Consider the following 20,917-nt stretch of genomic DNA (forward strand, 5'->3'; position numbering starts at 1 on the left):
GCGAATTGGGCATTCTCATGCTCCCTTCATAGCATCCTCGCTCCCTGCCGTCTTCTCTCGAGATTGCATCAGAAAATGCATAATACCCCATAGACCTCGCATGGCCTCTGTGCGGTCTTCCACTTTGAACAAATCGAACCATTTGGTCCTCTGCAAGGAAGGAGAGAACCAAGGGAGATCCGAAGGGTCTTGTTTGTGTTCGGGTAAGGTGCCCTCCTCAAGGAACCGCAAGTACAATCGATGTACCCGGAGCTTCAAAATGCTAATGTGGTGGTTCAGCGAGGATACCATGAAGACCTATGCGAGGTAATCAGCCAAGTTCTGCAGCGGATTGACCTGGGGCCGCATACCTCATCCCAATCACTATCCGTCTCCTTTCCAATCGCCTCATAGACAATCCTCGGGTCCCAGAGTGGGTTCCCCGGCTTGAGCACCTTCCAAACTTCAGCCGGCGATGGTTTCTTCCGATCCTTTTGACCCAATCGCATCCGAACACTCGGCTTCTCTTCCTTCGCGGGTGGTTCCATCGCCGGAGCATCACTCGCGCCGGCGGCTTCGCCAATCTCCCCACCAGGCCCACCACCCCACCGAGGCTTCGTCGTCCACCACTTCCCCTCGCCAGCCTTGGTCTCCGTTCTCCCCTCCCTAGCGCGCTCCTGAGCCAGCAGCAACAACCCTCCCAGCTCGCGAGCAACATCAAGCACAGCATCTGTCTCCGTACCAAAACTCGTCTCTGGTCGACATTGGATTCCAATCAGCGGCCCTTCCAACCACCCCTGCCTCGCCTTCATCCTATCGGACGGTGCCCTCCACCCAGCAGTATTCATCCTCACGGGGAACCTTACATGCTCGAGACACAGCACGGGCGGGCGACGATGCGGCGCAAATATCACGCCAAACGCCCAAGCTACACCCTCTAGGAATCCACGCACGCACTCCAGACGGTACTGGTCGGGCATCTCGGGGCCATTTCCGATGCGATAGCCTCGATAGGAGCCATTGGACAGGTCCACAGGCGCTTCGAATACGGCATGGATGTTCGTCGCCCAGGGGAGTTTGGGAGGTACGGTGCGGGCGGGGAGGGAGGCGCTGGAGGAGATGGAGGAAGTTTTCTGTTGAACGGGCATCGTGGTCTCGTCTAGGAGGGGAATATCGCTCTCTCCCAACCCCGGGAGAGCGGGTGGTTCGGATGCAGCAGCAACGGTTGTTTCGGTTTTCATCTTTTTGCGAGGCTCTTCCAGGTTTGTTGAGGGTGATGAGAGGTCAGCTGGAGCTCCTGCTTCACGAGGGTTCGCATCGGCACCTTGGGATGAGGATGCTCCGTTCGGCTGTTTGGGCGGCAAGTACTCGTCCAAGGAATCGTCCCAGTAGTAGGCCCAATTATCAAGACCTTCCCAGAACTTACGGAAATGGGCCAAGCGAGGACGAACCTGGCCCGGGAGGGGCTTTCGTGTCAAAGCTGCAAAGGCGTCGGCATTGTTGAACAGTAGCTCTTGGGCCCGCGCATAGAAGTCATTGCGGGTTGGTACTTTCCGACCATTACTTAACAGACTTGCGGGGGTTGCCGACGTCGTAGGAGCTCCTGATTCACTATCATTTGGAGGCTCGAGCCATGACCTGGGTGGTAGGAACGGTCCGGTGGTTCCAGACGTGGATGGAAGGAGCGTCTCGAAGTCACAGGGCGGTTCGATGGAGACGTTCAAAAGCTTGAGGGTCTCAAGCTTGACATCTGATGGCTTCTTCAAGTCGAGGAAATGAGCAGCAAGAGGGGATGGAGACCTCTCCGCCCATAGCCGCGGTGGAGAGTCAAGAGATGGTTGCGGGGGTGACAGAGAGGGGAAAGACGCAGGTACGGGTCGCGAAGGAGGGGGTCGTTCCTTGTTGCAATCATACTGGCCGGCGAGGAGGCCACCTGCATACACAAGTACCTGTCAGCTGGGCCGTACGGTAGTGCTGAGAAGGTTATGGATGCAACAGAGACCAACCTCATGATGGCCAGAGAAGATGGGAGATGGAAGAAAAGGGAAGCCGACTCGAAATTCAATCAACGCGCATCCGGGAAGGTATAGGGAGAGTAACTTACCGCTGAGATTGTTGAACATGTGCCTCGAGATCCCGCCGAGTTGCTGCGTTCAATCGCAATCGGACCTACTAGTGAAGCGACGGTGAGGGCGCCGTCTCGCCCGTTGGACAAAAGACATGGCCAAGGTGTGTTTTTGGAACCCGCCGTCAACGTGGCGACGGACGTTCCGCCCACGTGCACTGCCCCACTTGCCTGGCGGCCCCGTCACCCCGCGTCCAGCGACGCCTCTCCCGGGCCGCCTTGGCAGGGACCTTCCTGATGAGGACTGGTGCACTCTTTTCTCAACTTCTCACCTGGCACCTCTCACCTCATCACTGCCAAATGCACACCATCTCCACCAGCAGGTAATCATAATGCATCGCCAGACGAGAAGCAGCAGTCGGTTGTGCTCTCATGATTGACTATTTCAGTATCCGCCATGTCCAGTATGTACCTCTCAACAACGACTGGCCTGGGCTGAGACGCCCACGCCGCTGCTTTCGCCAGGTTGGCGCTTCGATCGCCTCATGTCCGTTTCATGTCCCACCCACCACTTATGCCCCTACGGTTGCCGCCCTTCCGGCTTTGTCTTCGATTCTGCATCTCCTGCTTTCTTTCTCTCCACCACTTTTCCTTGCAGAAACGTCAATTTCCCATCCTCTATATGCCCATAGTATCCACCGTGCCCTGATTCTCCTCCTCCTCGCCCCCTTTCGAGCCCGGAGCCCTCGTTTGCGTCTCTGTTCATGATTCTGCTTTCTGCATGGCCACTCCTCAAGGGTCCATCACCACCGTGAACGGCCGGCGATGCACTCGCACCCGCGTCCGCACACTGGTCACGACCACTTTCTCAACCGATCTCGCGCAAGCCACGTCAACTCAAGCACCCTCTCAGGACGTCCCCGCCGTGGAGGAAGACGCTCAGCAAGTACAGCAAGAACAACAAGTTCAACAAGTACAACAACCACAGACGACCCAAGCTGCTGCCCCCTCTCCACCGCCAGCATCCACAATCGAACCACCGCCGCCCCCTCCCCCAACAGCCGCCCAGGAGGCTGCACAGGAAGCTGCAACAAGTCCAACGGCGACTCCTTCTCCCGCCACGAGCCCACGCCCTGCACCACTTGCAAATGTTGCCCCAACCCCGCCCGCCGCTAACGCACCAGTTCCTGTAGCAGTCGAGAGTGATCCCGATGCCAGCGACACTGAGGCTGCTGCTATACCGCCCGTCTCTACGGGACGTCCACCTCTTTCATCATCTGGTCTTACCACTTCCTTGACGACGCCCCCTCCCCCGACGCAGCTGTCCTCTACCGTGCCACTACCATCCGGTCCGGCCCAACCCTCCATCGATCAAGGCTCAGGAGAGCCCGAGCAGCCGACCGAAACCAACGTAGGACCGGCTCCCACTTCGATGTCTATGCCAGCAGGGCCTGATGGAATCATTGGACCAGAGCAGGATAGTGGACAGGGCTCTCCCTTCTCCATCTCACGAGGCATTGAAAATGTCGGCGGCATTGTGGGGGGTGCTGTGGGTGCCTTTGCAGGTGTGGTGCTCATCACCGTTCTTCTTTTTCTATGTCTCCGGAAACGCAAGTCGAGGAGTACGTTTGGGAGATGGCAGCAACGTATCAGTGATGAGAAAGATGAAAGGCCTCGCTTCGCGGCAAAGCTCACGGCGTCCACGTGCGGATGGAGAACTAAAGCGGCGGGTGTCTTTGCGAAACTTGGAAAGAAGAGGCCTGATTCCATTCAGAGTCCTCTGAATCCGCAGAGTGTGCGCAGCAGTATCAGCAGCGTCTACGCCACGCGGCCCAATCGCAGGAGCCAGTCCATGAGCGAACCGCCTTCCAAGTTCCGACAACAACTACGCAACATGGGTCAAAGATTCGGTGACCGTATGCCCAGTCTGAAAAGATCTAGGACTCTATTGCAGAAGCGACAGGACAGCTTGGTCGTCGGGGCGAAATCTCCATTCCCAGGAATCGTCGACGACCCTGTCCTTCGGAGCGGCAATGGTACCGCCAACCCCTTTGCAGACCCAGGTCCTCTTGAACCTCCGCGATCTCTGCACGTTCTCAACCCTGATCCCAATTCAAGGGAAACCACCCCTCGGCTGCCGCGGAACCTGGACGGACTACAGGAACAGCAAAGGCCCCCAATCACCCCAAAAGCGGCGACTCTGTCAAATCGAGGATCGAACGACCCTTTTGCTTCAATCTTGGACGGATTGGAGGATCGGAAAGGCAACAGTACTCCAGAGTGGCACCGCTATTCGGTACATAAGAGGACACAAAGCGCCATGGCCCTGCGTTCGCATCCCCCCTCCAGGTACTCTGCCTCAATATACACTACAGCTGAGAATCCCTTCTGGGATCCTTCAGACGCACAGCCCGTGCTCCAACAACCGCTACCGCCTGATCCACCCAAGCGTCCCATGAACGCCTATACCGCCGGCTTGCCTACTTTCGATGCAACCTCAAGCAACGCATCACGCGAATCGACTGGGTCCTTCTTTTTCGGCGAACCGGGCCCTAGCAGACCAACCACCGACTTGTTCTCCGAAGTATCTACAGTGTCTGCAGTACCGAGAGTTGGGCGCCAGTCGGATCCGTTTGATTTGGATCGGCCAGAAGTCCTCGGCTTCGGCCGTGTGGGAGGGCGGCAAGTTCGTGCAAGCGTGACAAGAAGCAACTCGCGAACAAAGCGAACAAGCAGTGTCCCCAACTGGGTCAACGTCGACGATGGGCCGTACGATAGAGCAAGCGCAGTTCCTGGCCCATTGAGGAATCCAAGCATCAAAAGGTGACGATGGTGACGGCAGAACCGGGGGCTAGTCCCTCAGCCAAACCATACATTCTGCATCCGCGCAAGTTGCATAACTGCACAAGTTGCGCTGGCCCTCAGATTTTAGATAATCTTTGCAAACGGCCGCCTGGGGTAACGATGGCTGGAAGTATTCCGCGGATCCATCGTGCGCGGCCCTTACATGTTACGAGGGACGATTGACCTATGCTGCATCTTTTCTTCTTCATATCTATCTGTGTCTATTAAATGACCCCTTTGAGCGTTTCCTTTCTGGCTGCTTGACCCTGCCTTCACCTTTGCTGTACCATATATATTTGCACTTGCTCGGCGCGTCTGCTAGCGAGTTACCCAATTAGAATACCCCCGGTCATCCAGACGCTCGCTTTTGAAATCGATATATCGTTAAATCTGCATTTGTTTCCCTTTCCGAAGCCATGTGTGAACGTATTTCGACCACTTGATCAAATTCCGTCGCGTTGTCTACGTACGCACACGCTTCCCTCAAGCCAGTTTAGATTGGGAGCTCCCGTTCAATTGGAAGGAAGTGGGCAACTTAAACGGTCTGTCCCGGACAAGAGGATGTCATGAAGCAGCCTGAAACTTCATGTCCGCGTTAGCATTGGTCAGACTCAAGGTTTGGTTTTGCTGTGCTCTGCTTCCTCTTCCTCTTCTTCTTACTACAACATCGATCACGGAAATGAGGTTGTTGGTCCATTGTCCACTCCATTTTATGCAATGGCTTGGTCTTTCATTTCGTGTCACGTCATCTCGATGGGTATCTCTACGGAAGATTGGGAAACTGAATTACCAGTGACCAGCTTCGCCAATATGAAACTCGGACGCTGCAGAGTCCGACGCATCCAATTGCTGCTACTTGTATGGTTTCTCGTATTCAAATGACTGACGGTCTTGCATCGTTGTTTTTCCTTCGTCCCCGTCCTCTCGAGCCGCAAAACTATCCAGTGACATAGGCAATGCAGTACCTTGAGGGCACTGATGGCCGCAGGGATGTAACCTCGATATATTCCCTTTATTTGAGACATAAACTTCAACTGTATTCGAGGAATCTATTTGTCATGCAAGATCTAAGTACCATCGTCCGCTCCGCAGCGCCACCTAGTAATCATTAGCCCATCGCCGTGGCTCTTCCCCGCCTCTGCAAGCCAAGGATATCCTCACGGCCTCCATTTTCCGACGGTATTCCAGAAAGCCGGCCAAACGCATAACCCTATGCCACCTTCTATGAAAGGTAGACCACCAATTGGCAGATCGATCATGCAGCAGCATAGGCAGGTATTCCATGGCACCGAGGGTTCGCGAGTGACTTCGCACCAGCAACAGAACCCCAGGGCGCGCACTTCCTCTTCAAGAAGAATTCATGCCGTTGATAGTTGCGGCTCACACTAGCCCCCATCTCCGCATCTCGACGTTCATTCTCGCCGCGTGCATGGCGTGTGGAGAGGACGCGTACGGCGCTGCCACCCTCGCACGACGCTGGCCTGGAAACGGCCCATCTAATGGCACGGGTTCTTCGAGGCCCGGTACGCGTAATGTAGGCTGTTTTCGGTCAACGATTGCTGGGGGCTTTAGGGGAAACATGGACAAGGCCACAAGTTGCGCCGGGGAGACACAGATGGCAACAAAAGAGAAATAGACGGAGAAGGAGTGAGGAACACTCACAGTCATGATTCTATGCAACCATCCAATGCTCCAGAGGTAGGTGAGTAGGAATAAGCTGGCGCAGGCGTACACGATGAGGGTCCACGCCGCTGCATCCATCCATGCGCCGTAGCGCAGGTCGGTCTCGTTGGCTGCGTTGTTGTAGTTGTTGTTGTCGTCGCCGTTGAAGTGATCGCTCGATGTTGCTTCCGCGGTTTCTTGGTGTTCGCCTTCATCGACCCTCGAGAGGTGTTCATCCACACATTCGCCGTCTCGAGTGCATACTGCGTTGCTTGCAGGAGGGATGCTCAGTAACCCAGCCAGCATGCTATTGTGGTCGACGTCGCTGGGCGGCGTCACCTCCGACGTGCGCGCAACAGGGCTTCGGAACTCCAGGATATGGAATGCTGTGGGGTGACGAAAGAAGGAACCGGGAATAGGATCGTCATTTTGCGTATGGACCCGGACGGCCGCGGCTGCGGAGAGAGTGGCGCTCGCTGCTGAGAGGGATAAGATCAAGGAGAGACCACGAAACATGCTGATCGACGGGCTCAATGTAAATGCAGACAGAGTAGCTGAACGTAAAGGTGACCTAGAAACGCCGCATCGACCGCAGGCTGGACTCCGAACTGATCAGGAGAGGAAGTTCAGGAGCAAGGACAGATATACGCGTTCGCGGTGGAGAGGTGAGTCAAGAAGAACTTGTAGGGTCGAGCGACAGACACAACGGGAAGTGTGGAATGATAACAGTCTTGAGTGAGTGAAATGATTGAGAGACACAACGGCAGCCATAACGGATCCGTCTGCTTGCTTCTAGCTACTATTGTTCTGCTACCGCCCAACCAAAAATTCGAGAACCAAACTGTCGTAATGTACCCTAAGCTCCGTGTTGAATGCAAAGCTTTTGAAGTGAAATAGTGACAGAACCGAGGAGTGAAATACAACGGACACGCCATGTGAACCACCATGAGAATAGACCAACCGCGCCTGATGACACATTGCAGCGTCATGAGCCCTTCTCCCAGGGAAGGCTGAAGGTACCGACCCAATCCTCGACTTCCCTGCGTAGCTGAACAATATCAGTCACCTCATCACCTTCACCGAGGTATTCTCTGAAGGCAGCAACGCTACCGGGGTTCTTCCTCCCCGTCTTCTCCGCATGGGCTCTAGCGTCCTTGTCAAGCTTCTGGGTAATGCACACCGCCCGGTGAATAATGTCAGCCACTCTGCGGAAGTCCTCTGGTTGGAAGCCGCGGGTCGTCATGGCGGGCGTCCCTATCCGAAGACCTCCGGGCTTCATGGCGGACTTGTCTCCAGGCACCGTGTTCTTATTGCTCGCAACTCCGACCAGCTCTAACACGCGCTCGACACGAGCGCCGTCAACACCCTTGTCTTTCAGGTCGATCAATACTAGGTGATTGTCCGTGCCGCCGCTGACGAGATTGTAACCAAGACCACCGTTCTCCTTGGTATTGCCCAGACGCTCAGCGAGAGCCTTTGCATTTTCGAGGACGGTCTGTTGGTAGGCCTTGAATTCTGTGGTCTGCGCTTGCTGGAGGGCTACGGCCAAGGCGGTGATGGTATGATTGTGAGGTCCACCTTGATGTCCAGGGAACACGGAAGCATTGATAGGCCCTTCCAAGTCGTACTTCTCTTCCACACCCTTCTTGTCCACGCGTCTGACCCCTTTGCGATAGAAGATCATGGCTCCACGCGGGCCACGGAGAGACTTGTGGGTCGTGGTGGTAACGATATCGGAGTGGGGGAACGGGGAAGGTATGACACCAGCAGCTACCAGCCCAGAGATATGTGCCATGTCTGATAGCAGATATGCTCCCACCTGGTCGGCGATTTTCCGCATTCGTTCGTACTCGATTAGCCGGCTATAAGCGGATGTGCCCGCAACGATGAGTTTGGGGCGATACAGCAGAGCCAATTCCTCCATTTTCGCATAATCGATAAGTCCAGTTCTCTCATCCAGTCTATAAGGTAGTGTCTCGAAGTACTTTGAAACGGCGGAGATTTTCTTGGTCGGAGTCTGATAGCCATGGGAGAGGTGGCCGCCATGGGGAAGATCAAGGCTCAGGATCCGGTCATGTGTGTCGAGGACTGCGGAATAAGCGTAAAGGTTTGCGGGGGACCCAGATAGAGCTGTTTCGGCGTGTCAGTAAGCCAGCAATGGAGCAAATCAGGCGACGCACGCTGCACATTGACTCCCCATTCATCTTCGCTCAGCCCAAATGTCTTTAGAGCTCTCTGTTGGCAGAGACGCTCGGCTTGATCGATGTATTCGTTTCCCCCATAGTAGCGAGCTCCGGGGTAGCCTTCGGAGTATTTGTCTGCAATCCACGTGAGCTCGGGTCCACGGTGACCAGGACTTAACCACGGACGCACTCTGCATAACGCTACCGAGGGCGTCGAGGACTGCTTGAGAAGTGAAATTCTCCGAAGGGATGAGGTTTACAAAGTGTTTCTGCCTATTCTTCTCCTGCAATTGGGTCAGAATCGCTAGCAGATAAGCTTCCCAGCGGGCAAGAAGTACCTTTTCGATGATGTTGTAGACGGTTGGGTCAGCATCTTCCAGGTCTTCAGATAGAAGCTACAGTCTCTCAGTACTCGCAGCTCACACAAGAGGCTCAAGACTCGGTCGCACCTTTTGCTGGCTCTCCAGGGACGAAGCGTATCCGCGCCATTGGGGTCGTCGTACTCGAGCATGGCTCTGGGCAAGCAGGAAAGCGGGGCGGCGACACCGACCAAGGGAGGCTCGCCAAGCTGACATGATAGCCGCGATGTTGGAGAAAGCAGGTTGACGGGTGAGCGGTGGAAAAGCTCCAGATATGAATCAAAAGTCCGACTGCCACACCTATCCACGGGCTTTTCCCGCCGGGGACCGGAGTGATACATGGAAGCATGCATGGTGATGTGAGTGGCCGTCGGCATCTTAGTCAGCCTCCCCACAAGCCAAGCCAAGCTTGGGACGGACTGGTATTTATTCCGTCGCAGTCCCAACCTCGTCTGATTCCTCACAACTAACATCCGACGTGTAAGTGAGCCATCCTCATCTCCTCCTTTGCATTCCGAGCATTGTGGGAATCAAATCTGACGGCGAGACAGGATTCAACGCCTTTGCGACAGTCGCATGCTCACCCGGCTGGCTTCTGCCGGCTGGCGTGGGTGCTGTTGACTTGCCCCGGGCACCTCACCACCCAGAGGGGACACGAAATGGGAATGATCGGAGACAGTTGTGAAAGGGCCTGCGGCCGACCGTTTGCGACACGCCGACGTTATGGACGGACGCTGCAGGCCACCGGTGCCGCCGGCGTTTGTTCGCAATGCACTGTACAGTGGTGGAGACGGGCCGGAGCGACACGCGAGTGTGGGCGAACCATGTCTTGTTCTCCAGTGTCTCGACGCTCGTCTCTCTGCACTCTTAGGTAGTATAGCTTTTTCGAATGTATCAGACAGTTTCTGCCTCTCACCGAGTAATTGTCTCGTCTCTCAGCATGCCGTTGTTCTCAATGCCTCCGTCACCTCCTCTCTCCTCTCCTCTCCCTCCCTCTCTCCCTCCCCAAACACCCGACTATTGACTATTTCGCCGGCTACCCGCCGCCACAACCCAACCAACCGCCTTCTCGCAACTTGCATCCTGCGACCTCCAGGGCTGCGACTTGCCTCCTGCCTGTTGCCGCTTCCTCGCCTAGGCCTACTTAGGTAGCGCGCGAGGTGGTGCCTTCGCGCCTGCCTCAACGCGCCTGCCTCGCTATTGTGCCAAGACCCAACGCTACTCACCTACCTCACCTACCCACCTACCCGCCTACCTAAGTACTTCCTCTTCCTCTCTCTTCCTCTCATCACCATCCCTTCGATTGCTACGCGCACTCGGGTCCTATCCCGATCCGCAACCCCTTTTGTCGTTCTACGGCACCCGGCAATCCAATCTCCAAACCCGGAAACCCGTCTGTTGCCGCTTCAAGATGCCTCCTCCTCGCCGCCAAAGCAGCCCGGAACTAGGCAATCTTGCCGTCGGCCTACAGTACAACAAGAACGGTCGACCAATCCGACGCCGAAAGAGGAGAGCTGACCATGACTTTGTCGATTCATCCATCCTCCAGCTGGGAGAGGATGACATCACTGAAGCACCGTCCGACGATGAAGATACTGAAGCACCCAGGAAAGGAAGGAAGAGGCAGAAGCGTTCCCCCTCACCGACCCCTCCTCCCCTCAATCCCGTCATATACAATGAGGACCCCGACGAGCCGTCTGACAATGAGCGGATGGGAGGCTGGTCCGCTTGCAAACTGCCCAAAGCGGCCATCGAACTCACTTTCAACATACCCTTGGGTTTCCATGGTCCACTGGTTGTCAAGATGGATAAAGACATTCTAAACGCCCTTCAGAAAACCTGCTGTGACGTTGGCCCGTTGCCCCAGAGAGCGTCCAGTACTGCTATGACACGGGCAAAGACGAAGAAGCCGCATGGCTTCAAAGTTCTCCCAGCAGAGCTCCGTAATAAAATCTACGAGATGTTGTTTGTGGCTGATGGCACGCTCAGTTTCCACAATCCGCATAACTTCTGTAGATCAGCCCAGTTTTTGCGTACCTGCAAACTGGTATGGAGAGAGGGATGCAGCGTGTTATATGGCCAGAACAAGTTTGTGTTCCACCGAAACCGAAATCAGAGAAGCCCCTTCTGGGAACCCAATCCGAAGGAGATCGGCTACCAGGACTTCCGCTTGTTCTTGAAGACAATTGGGCCAGACAATCTCGCCTGCATCCGCGACGTTACGATCCATCTAGAGGACGCGGGCCAAGCTGCGACACCTTACCTCTCTAGCCAGGAAGCCCGACGCTACGTCAACGATGGCCACTTGATCGACTGTCTACGCATCCTTCGGTCGGCTGAACTTCGAAAGCTTACCTTGTACTTCTCCGGTCGGCGGTCCCTGGCGAGGACCGATGTCAAGTTTCTCAGCCATCTGGAGAGGGTGAAGGCGGACGAGGTGGATATCCCATTCAGGTTCCACAGCTATAGCCACCAGAAAATCCACTTGGATGTCGAGAAGGAACTGGTCGAGCTTATGAAGAGGAAGAAGAAGCTGTACCCCGAGCTTCACTGATGCGGCCTGATGAGTGGTCTGTTGCGATGGGCTCGGTTTCTAGTGGGGGATGCCTATCATGTAATACGTGTCCATTGGGCATTAAGGTTGAGGGATTGATGGGGTCGACTGGCGCGTTATGAACAAAGGGTGCTCCACGGCTACGGGAATAACCGGCTGGAGACAGTCATGTAATTGATGTGCAAATATGTTAACTTCTGAAAGGTATCCTGGAATCGACTCTGCCAACGGTGACTGCCCGTTATTGTAATGATAGAAACGAATATTTCGAAAGCTGCTGTATTGCATGTGGAAACAGTAATTGACTCCCGAGCCATTATCCGCGAAGAATACTGCGGCTTTTCACGTCCGACTGAACATCCGGCTGCAATTCCTCTGTAGGTGGAATTACCTACCCGGCACAAGCTAACTGGCTACGACTTAATAATGCGACAGGTAGAATTTCTTTCTAAACATACTACTATACGTAGAGGCCGCTACAAAGCTAATTGCAGGACCTCCTATATTGCTGCGCCTGCTAGCTGTTTAAATTGGATGTGGAAAACAGCAGTACAGAGGAAGTGCAGGGGGTGTTCAGTCGGATGTGAACAGAGGCTGTAGGCAAGGGATGCAGGCAATTTATACCAAACAAGTACTCACACCGACGAGGTTGGGTTGCAGCTATTTGCCCGAACTCTGGCTATAATAACGTGAAAAATGCGAGCGTCGTACAACCGAGCCGTGAGGATTTTCATATAGATCAAGGAAACCCTGCGCCTGTGCAAAGTGCCCGATTCCTGGGTGCCGGAATGTGATAGATGACAACCCATGCCAGCTTTTGATTAAATCACAACGCAGCACTTGCATGTAGACAAGCGAGCTGCGAGCACGGGAGGATCTCTTAATTTATGAGTGTGCAAGGATGTGCTTGTGACGGGGTGAGGGTGGAGCGTTGGTTCATCGTTCAGACCCTGGCTGGACACAGTCCTGCTCATCCTCGCGCTCTTCTCTGCTTGAAGTCCTCGATCCACGTCGAGGACTTCGCCTTTGGCAACACACTGATCCTGACCAGGCCATCCACGACCTCGACTTTGCCTGACCCCAGGACCTTGCCCAGCGCCATCTTCTTGCCTGCCTTGATAAGCCCACCCGCTGCCGTCTCCATGTACGCTTCCACACCCTCCACGGTGTATTCCTGTTCCGCGTCCCATGGCAGCGGGAATATGTACTCCAGGTGCTGGTCCAACCTCTCCTTCTCTGAGAAGGCTTTGACAAAGTCGGACTGGGAATGCGCCGGGTAGAGTAGCAGCACAGGGAACGACAGCTCGGAGCTCGGATCGAGAGGGTTCGCCAACTTGACGGCCGCATCCTCCAGATCCGGCGCTTCGTCTGTACTTCTCGTCAGGATCCCTCTGCTCTTCAATGCAAGACTCAGCGTCGCCTTCTCAGAGGCTTTACGCTCTTCCCGCTCTCTACGAGCTTTGGCCTGCGCGTCGAGCTGTTTCTGGCGGTCGGAGATCTGGGTCTTGAGGGCTTGGAGGGCGGTGTTGGAGGGGTCTAGTGCGAGGCCACGGGTGCAGGCGTCCAGGGCTTCGGGAAGTTTGTCGAGAGAGAGGCAGGCGAGCGTGGAGCGGTAGTAGGCTTTTATGTTGGAGGGGTTGATGCGGAGGGTGGAGGCGCAGTCGGAGATGCAGGAGCGATAGTTCTCTGTGGAGTCTATCAGTATGATTCTGGGATAGAGATTGACACGAAGCTTCTGATATAACTAAATTGACCCTGCAACATGAATGAGGAAGAGGCCCAGATAGACTGATACTTGGAATTGAATTGAAAAACAAAAAGAAAAAAAATTGAACAGACGCGTGGTCAGGTGACAGAGGCGTGACTTGAGAATGTTGAAATTGAGACATCATGAGTGAACAACAAATAAATCAACATACTCTTCATCAGGTTACACAGCGCGCGGTTCACGTAGCATGCCTCCTCGATCCTCCTCTCCTTGTCCTTCTCCGCCTCCTCGTCAAATTCCACTTCAATCTTGGTCTGCTGATCGACATCGTCGTCGGGCTTCGTCTGCGGCCCATGTAAGGCTGCAATGGCCTTGTCATAGAACTCCTTTGCGTCGGCCCACTGCTTTGCTCTTGCGCAGTCATTCCCCTGCTGTCTGAAGTTCTCGGCAACCTCAGCCCGCGTGCCTTCATAGGCCAGCGCCTTGAGCGCCTCCAGAGCAACGTTCTCGCCGCCTTCGCCGTCCGTCTCATCCAAGGTGGTCATGAAGAGGGGCAGCCGGTTCATCTCTCGCAGCACGTCGTCGGCGCTCTGAGACTGGATTTCGGCCATGGCCGGAGGGAGGTCTGCGGATGGCCGCGGGGCGCCATTCTGTGCTGATTGACTGGCCATGGTGTGTTTGATCTCTGAGGGACTGCGAACTGCCGTGTGCCTAGTATGTTAGTAAGGATTTTTGCTTTGAGCTTCACCATGAATTCCGAAGATTTCCAATGCCGTCCAACCTTGGAAACCATGGTGCGCTTATCGATAAGAGCACGTGATGTCCAATTGTACCCAGCCCGCCCGGCAAGTGTTAGATGACCTGCCACTAATTAATAGATAACTTAACCTGCTACCTAGTCGCCTGCGCCGCGGTTAACGGCCTCTAACTAGCTGCAGCCCCTGCCTTAGCTAAGTGCTTATCGTCCTTAGCAAGGAATATAAACATTTACCCTCCCTTTCTTATATTTTTACCCTTCTAGCTATAAAACTTAGGAAATAAACTTTTGTAAATTTAATTACTCTAAAAAGAGCAGCTTTAAAATTCTAATTCTACCTCCTAACAATTTAAAATCTAGCTTAAGGAGAGTGCGTTATAGCAGCGTAAAAGTAGCGACTTAGTAGCAGGTTATCTATTAATTAGTGGCAGGTCATCTAACAGCTGCCAGCCCGCCCGTGGACTCCTTTTGAAAGCTGGGCAGACACTTTGCCAATCTCGACCTGTCTACCACAAGAATAGCTCATCCACCCCACTCGATTGTTCTCCTGGCGTTCCATCATCCGGTAGATATACAAATCCTCTGACAGGTACAGTACCTGGCCGAGCCAATGTTGCCAAGCGGCGAGTGAGGAGGAAATGAAGTCCAAAGTGGGAACCTTGGAATTGCTGTCCACGGTCATGCACTTTCCATTAATTTGAGCCACCAGACTCATCCCTCCGGGAATCTGTATGTACTTGTACTTGTCGGTACACAGTACGGAGTACGTCCCTTGTTTACCCCGAAGTCGTCGACGAACTTGAGCCAGGTGAAACCAGAAACTCACTCGAGGAACACGTCAAAAAGCACCTAAAGCAGGAGCCCGAATGCCAATCAACTATAAAGGAGCAGGCGGGATTTCTCCAGCACAGGACGAAGAGAGGCCGTGACTCTTTCTGGCGCATGGTGGACCCCACGCATGAAAGTCAGAAGCCTGGCGTTCATGCGGCCGCATCGACCAGGCGATTGCATGAAAGCGCACATGGTTCGTATTTCTTTTCCCCTGTGCATCATTTAATAAGTTATTCCAGCAGTCTCCCAGGCTCTCGACGCGGGTATCGCGCAGGAGAGGCACTTGTTTGAGTCCCGTCGCCGACACCAGTTCTGCTCGGAGAAGAATCAACAGAGGTCAGAGAGGCGGAGCAGGCGGATCCCGGGAAGCTCTGGAGTGGATGAGACATGGCTGTCTACCAAACAAAGCCATGCGAAGCGAGCAGAAGAGACGCAGGGTAGGTAAGTACCGATGGTAAACGGACGGCGGCCTTGAATGGTTCGGAATTGGCGCTCACCGTTCGAGGCTCTGGTAAGAACAACGGCACACGGTTGGCTCGCGGTGGCCGTGTCCCCGTGTCCCCGTGTCCCCGTGTCCCGCGTCGGCCCAGGGGGACTCGATTGATCGCGGCGGTGTTGCTAGCGTGGGAAACATTTGGGGCCTTCTGAGGGTCGCCGTCCACGGTCAACCGTTCTGTTGGGTTTCATGCATCCGAGCTCGGGTCCGTGTGCAAAATTTAAGTTACTTGTCATTGCAGAGAGAGTGACAGTCTCCAGCAGTTGCTTGCTCGACGACGGCGGTGAATGTGGTCCTCCGCCTCAATCCATGTACATGTACTCGGCACTGTCCAGTACATTATTTGATGAGTTACGGAGTACAGAGGACGACACTATCTCCTTGTATCCATCACCAGCCAACCGAGGGGGACGGGGGACGGTCTTCCCAAGCTGGCGCGTTTCAGGAGCTTCTTTCCATTTCCCATTTCCCACCTCGGGCTGCGATTGGCTAGTTTTGGTCGACTTCCCGCTTTGGCCCCGACGAATGAGAGGGCGCGTTGAGCAAAAAGGGGCGCTGCGTGGAGCCAATCAGGCTACAGGCCCATCTCCTTCTTTTTCCCGTTGTGCATCTGCATGCGCATGTGCATGTGCATGTGCATATGCATTGCATGACGCTCCTCTCCTCTCCTCTCCCGAATCCGCATGGCCAAGGCCAAAACCCACGGCCAGCCGGGGAAATGCCCATTCGCCACCTGGGCAGCTCCTCCAGGGGGCCTTCGTGCACTGTTGCCAGCCCCCCCATGGCGAAGCTCCGACCTTTCCTCCTCGAGCTCGTCTTGAGGCCCTCGACCCCCTCGAGGACAAATGCCCCCAGCGACCTCGAGTTTCTCCTCCTACTCTCTTCTACCCTGCCGTCTCGTCTTTTGCTTGTCTGTTGCCCTTCGTTCCTTATTGCTAGCCTTGGTCTATTCTTGGCCCTACTTCCCCCGAGAGGACATAGGAGAATACCCCCTTGGACTCCGTGCGAGCACCCGCCGTGCCCTTTCTTAATCCTTTCTTTTGGCGTACTATCGTTAATCCTAGCGCTGCCTTGCTATGGCCGTCCATTAAAGCATTGCTGAAGACTCCCGATAGAGTTTACTTGCGTCTTCTTCGGTTCGAGCCTCCATTAGCTCGCCTGCTACCTAGACTCTGGTTCAAATTCGACCCGAATCTCCTGTTCCGAGTTCGAGTCGCTTGCTTTGTTTGGAGTCTGAACCATCAGATCTGAGAACCTACCCTTTTCCCTTCGACTTGCGCTGCGCCCCGTCACCGGAGTCTGCATCTCACTATGTTCGTTAATGGCGACGCCTCTTGTACCCTTATTGGTGAGCTGACTTGGTGCAGATCGGCATGCGTTGAATCCTGCATAATCCCAGAGCCACTTTCGGCGTGGTTCGAAGTTTCAACCCAAGGACTTATATACTTCACCCGATACAGCTACTCGCCTCGTTCCCTCTACAGACACCATGGCCACCGACTACTTTTCCGACAACGAGCTCTTTGTCTCGAACCAGCCCCTGCCTTCGCCCTCCGACACCCCCTATCATTCCTTGTCACCGAGGACATCACAATATGGCACTCCTTCCACCGACATGCCCAGCTCGCCAGCTCCCTTCCCTCCAGATCCTGCAGAGAACTCGGAAGACGTCTCCATACTCGATCCTAGACGCTTCACTCCTACGTTGCACGCTTCGCTGGTCTCGGAAATCCTGAATCTACGTCGCGAGTTGGATGCCAAATACAAGTCCATCGAAGAGCTGGAAACGAGTCTGCATAAATCACGGGCCGAGAATGATGCCTTGACAAGCCAATTGTCTGCCAATGCAAAGGAGACGAGAGCAGTGAAGCGCCAGCTCCAGCAATTCGAGAGCGGCACTCTCTCTGCCCTTGAGGCGCTTGCTGGCGAACGGGACAAGGCCAAAGATGCGAATGATGATCTGAAGGCGAAACTGGAGGCGCTCCAGAAAAAGCTGCGATCCCAGGAAGACGACTCGACGCGTGTCCACGACATGTGGGCGCGGGAAAAGGAGGCTTGGGCAGGTGAGAAACGGCTGCTGGAGCGACGTGTGCACGTGTCTGAGAGCCGATTGAAGATGCTATTCGAAGAGCTGGCTCTGCGCGAAACCATTCAAGAGGGAGCAGAATCACAGAGTGAGGGTGAGGACATGACACGCGACAGCGGCGTGGGCCACGAGAGTGATACGGCCAGCATCCGCTCATCACCTCAGCGAAGACCTTCCACTCGTATCGCACGCCATTCCCGCAACTTGAGTAATGGCAGCTACCGCAGTATCGGTCGAGGCTACCGCATGTCCCTCATGAGCGGGACTGGTTCCGAGGGACATGGCCGTTCCAACGGACTTAGTTTGGCGGATGAGTTGATCTTCGACGAGGAAGAGGAGGATTTGGACGGACTGGAACTTGATTCGGATGACTTTCCGGAGAACGAGATGCGGGCGAGAAGAGCACTCGAGTCACGTCAGTCCATGCGCCAGGATGAAAAGGCCAAACGGATTCTGGGTCTCAGCTTGGAGAACCAAGCGACCAACACGGAGCTGCCTTCATCCAGTCAACCCGATTCGCCTGGGATAAACCGCATGGCGACGGCGACCTCCATGACCATCACAGCCCATGACGCCCACTTGATCTTCCCCCCGACGAAACCAATCTATGTCGATAGAGGTGTCCAACCATCCCCTCCGCCTTCTCCAGCACGCCCGGAATCTAGCCAATCATTGAGCTCCTTCGCGCCTGGTAAATCAACAGATCGGTTGAGCTTATCCATGGAAGTCGAGGCCAACCAGAGCCGAAAACGTATCTCGGTAGTTCCAAGCTGCCCGGAAAGTGAGCAATTGCAAGCGACTCCACCGTCGTCAACTGGAGTGTCAGCGGCAAAACCAGAGGAGCGCCCGCTGAGTCCTCCCGCCACGCCAAAAGTTGTCGAGCCCTTGGCTCAGCCTGTTTCACAAAGGACGGAGCCCCCCGACGTCACCTCTGTGTCCACCCAGACCGAGCCTGAACCCCTGCCGGAGATTCCATTGCGCAGCCCCCGGCGAGCTCCTCCGCCCGTACCAATAACTGTTCCCTCCATCGCAATCCATGCGCCAACTTCTGCTCCACCTTCGCCAAAAGACCCCGTCCTCCCACCCGGAACGAAGAGCGTTGCTACTCAAACCTCTGGGGATCTGAGGCAGGATGTACGCTCTGTGGGCATTCAAACCGATCCCATCCGGGTCGATAAGAGGCTCATCAAGTTGCCACCGCATCTTCTACCCTCCGCTATCTCTTCGAGGCCTGGAACGCCAGAGGTTAGACAAGGAGCTAAGCCGGCGGCAAGTACAAGCAACAAGGAACCACAGTTGCCCCGTTCGCAATTAAAATCAACGGAGAAGGAAACCACCATGATCTCCACCCGCCAGGATCTCATGGCACTGCTCGAGGATGCTGGGGACAAGAAGATTGAGGATCGGTATCCAGGCAACAATGACAACGGTCCTTTGGCGCGTGGCACCGAAACTGTGCTCAGTCGGCCATTCCGAACAAGCAGTTTGTTTGCGGGATTCGATGGCCCCTCCTCCGACGAGGAAGACAATACGGCCGACGTGAATGAAGACGATTTCCGGTTGCCACATCACCCAAGTTCGATGTTGTCGTCGCGCAATGTCAAGAGTGGTCGCATATTCGCGAATCCGCCAACGCCAGTACCGGAGGACAAGGAAGTCGATTCCACCTGCCGCCCCTCGGAAGATTCTTTGGGTTCTGGTAAGTATTCTTCGGATCGCGGCTCTTTCGACAGACCTTCCAGAGTGGGCAAGCATGCGCGTGGCGGCCCGGTTCGTCAACCAAGCATTCGCCGTTCGGCGATGATACAAAATGGAACCGCTGCACATGTTAGGTCGCGCAGCCCAAGCTTGACCAGTAGCGCCTCTTCGCAACTGGTTGTGAAGCCGCCATTCCCCGTCCCCACTCGCTCGAGCTCCAGGAAAACTCCCTTGAGCAAGAGTGAGGGGTCCCAGAGTCCGACCCCGAGAGGCAGTGGGCCGCTTCCCGGGCGACGTCCATATGGCATGCGTCCGCACCAGCGCAAAGACAGTCTACGGAAGGTGAGGTCGGCCGCTGTGATACAAAGAGGAGGCCGGACCAGGAGCCGTTCACCACCCCTACCTGCCACCCCTGTGATACCTCCTAGCCCACCGCCGCCTCCTCTCCCTATGGATTCTGTAACTGGCCATCGCTTCGGGCATCGCCCCCAACTGTCCACTCAGACGTACCACACAGCGAGTAATTCGGTGGGAAGTGGAAGTTACCAGGCAAGCGTGGTCGACTCCATTGCTGCGACCATGGTCGGGGAGTGGATGTGGAAGTACGTCCGCAAGCGTAAGGCCTTTGGCGGCCCCGAGTCACCCGTAGACGTTCGCTCCGGGGATGACGGCTCCGCTCTCAATGGCAATGGAGTGCGCCATAAGCGGTGGGTTTGGATCTCACCATATGAACGCTCAGTGCTTTGGAGCAGCAAGCAGCCGACCACAAGTTCGGCCCTGATAGGCAAGGGCGGTCGCAAGCGTAAGTGAAATTGTACCACTACTCTATGCTAGTGACGGCAGTGAATCTAACCGCCCATCGCAGTCAGTATCCAATCCGTCCTTGATGTTGCAGACAATACCCCAATGCCTCGGAACGCGGGCGCGCAGAGCCTGTTCAATCGGTCCATTCTGATATTGACCCCAGCCCGCGCTCTAAAATTCACGACCGTCTCCCGAGAGCGCCATTACCTTTGGCTCACTGCGCTTTCCTTCCTGGCCCACTCCAGCACTCCAATTCCTGAACTGGGTCCGGTACTCCCTGTGCCCCCTCAAATGGAAGAACCCTCCCACAGACCTCTGGGAGCTACGTTGCGCCGCTCTCATGTGCGTGACTCTGTTCGGCTCGCAAAGAACAAGGCGAATCCCGTCGCGCATCGGGAGAGACTGGAAGCCATGCCAGACCTTTATCCCAGGGCTCGACAAGATCGAGTTGTTCCGGACTCGGCAGATCCTCCTAGTATTCCCCGTGGTCCTTATCACGGTCGAAAACGAAGTTCAACTGGTCCGGGTGCGCCCCCACCTAGCGTTCCCTTCCGCAGCTTTTCTCATCAAGAGGTGCCCTCCATATATTCGTCCGGCTCTTCGGATCTGTATAATATGATGCCGCCTTCTGTTCCTTCATCTGTGTATAATCCACAAAGCGTCATGGCCAGCACCAGAACTTCCGAGGCGAGTACCTCGACGCGACAACACTTCTTTGACTCTATGGGGACTGTTCGGATGGAAGCTTTCATCGACAACTCCTTGAACGACCGATATGGCACGGCGTCTAGGTCTCACGTGGGGCGCCGTCGAGGGAATAGTCAGTGGAGCCGGACCACGAACGACACCCAGCAACATGCTGGCCTTTACGAGGATTTTCCCCACGAACGT

The 20,917-nt window shown here is 55.2% G+C and overlaps 8 protein-coding genes across 8 annotated transcripts; 4 read left to right on the forward strand and 4 right to left on the reverse strand.

Moving 5' to 3' along the window:
* Positions 1 to 15: 15 nt before the first annotated feature.
* EI97DRAFT_460640 (uncharacterized protein) lies at positions 16 to 2,102 on the reverse strand (the record flags this gene model as incomplete). Its single annotated transcript, XM_033801127.1, has 3 exons — positions 16 to 297; positions 351 to 1,912; positions 2,084 to 2,102. The coding sequence occupies 3 exons, from the start codon at positions 2,100 to 2,102 to the stop codon at positions 16 to 18; spliced, it is 1,863 nt and encodes a 620-aa protein (XP_033651502.1).
* Positions 2,103 to 2,383: 281 nt separating this feature from the next.
* Positions 2,384 to 5,263, forward strand: EI97DRAFT_435612 (uncharacterized protein). The gene has a single exon (XM_033798901.1). The coding sequence runs from the start codon at positions 2,826 to 2,828 to the stop codon at positions 4,869 to 4,871; it is 2,046 nt and encodes a 681-aa protein (XP_033651503.1). The 5' UTR covers positions 2,384 to 2,825; the 3' UTR covers positions 4,872 to 5,263.
* Positions 5,264 to 6,254: 991 nt separating this feature from the next.
* EI97DRAFT_479637 (uncharacterized protein) lies at positions 6,255 to 7,201 on the reverse strand. Its single transcript, XM_033802009.1, has one exon. It carries the CDS (start codon positions 7,064 to 7,066, stop codon positions 6,269 to 6,271), a length of 798 nt encoding a protein of 265 aa, XP_033651504.1. The 5' UTR covers positions 7,067 to 7,201; the 3' UTR covers positions 6,255 to 6,268.
* A 127-nt stretch (positions 7,202 to 7,328) lies between these two features.
* Positions 7,329 to 9,427, reverse strand: EI97DRAFT_435614 (SHMT-domain-containing protein). The gene is made up of 5 exons (XM_033798902.1): positions 9,183 to 9,427; positions 9,072 to 9,128; positions 8,924 to 9,017; positions 8,731 to 8,868; positions 7,329 to 8,680 (listed from the first exon to the last, which is right to left on the reverse strand). Exons 1-5 carry the CDS (start codon positions 9,306 to 9,308, stop codon positions 7,536 to 7,538), a joined length of 1,560 nt encoding a protein of 519 aa, XP_033651505.1. The 5' UTR covers positions 9,309 to 9,427; the 3' UTR covers positions 7,329 to 7,535.
* A 726-nt stretch (positions 9,428 to 10,153) lies between these two features.
* Positions 10,154 to 11,886, forward strand: EI97DRAFT_435615 (uncharacterized protein). The gene has a single exon (XM_033798903.1). It carries the CDS (start codon positions 10,504 to 10,506, stop codon positions 11,644 to 11,646), a length of 1,143 nt encoding a protein of 380 aa, XP_033651506.1. The 5' UTR covers positions 10,154 to 10,503; the 3' UTR covers positions 11,647 to 11,886.
* Positions 11,887 to 12,616: 730 nt separating this feature from the next.
* Positions 12,617 to 14,025, reverse strand: EI97DRAFT_382450 (TPR repeat protein-like protein; the record flags this gene model as incomplete). Its single annotated transcript, XM_033795855.1, has 2 exons — positions 12,617 to 13,332; positions 13,566 to 14,025. The coding sequence occupies 2 exons, from the start codon at positions 14,023 to 14,025 to the stop codon at positions 12,617 to 12,619; spliced, it is 1,176 nt and encodes a 391-aa protein (XP_033651507.1).
* A 542-nt stretch (positions 14,026 to 14,567) lies between these two features.
* Positions 14,568 to 15,474, forward strand: EI97DRAFT_140403 (uncharacterized protein). The gene is made up of 3 exons (XM_033793196.1): positions 14,568 to 14,874; positions 14,930 to 15,135; positions 15,182 to 15,474. Exons 1-3 carry the CDS (start codon positions 14,843 to 14,845, stop codon positions 15,385 to 15,387), a joined length of 444 nt encoding a protein of 147 aa, XP_033651508.1. The 5' UTR covers positions 14,568 to 14,842; the 3' UTR covers positions 15,388 to 15,474.
* Positions 15,475 to 16,707: 1,233 nt separating this feature from the next.
* On the forward strand, positions 16,708 to 20,115 carry EI97DRAFT_140417 (uncharacterized protein). The gene is made up of 2 exons (XM_033793197.1): positions 16,708 to 16,751; positions 16,806 to 20,115. The coding sequence occupies exon 2, from the start codon at positions 16,928 to 16,930 to the stop codon at positions 20,030 to 20,032; it is 3,105 nt and encodes a 1,034-aa protein (XP_033651509.1). The 5' UTR covers positions 16,708 to 16,751; positions 16,806 to 16,927; the 3' UTR covers positions 20,033 to 20,115.
* The last annotated feature ends 802 nt before the right edge of the window (positions 20,116 to 20,917 follow it).

This window comes from Westerdykella ornata, assembly GCF_010094085.1.
Source record: "Westerdykella ornata strain CBS 379.55 unplaced genomic scaffold EI97scaffold_23, whole genome shotgun sequence".
Taxonomy (NCBI): domain Eukaryota; kingdom Fungi; phylum Ascomycota; class Dothideomycetes; order Pleosporales; family Sporormiaceae; genus Westerdykella; species Westerdykella ornata.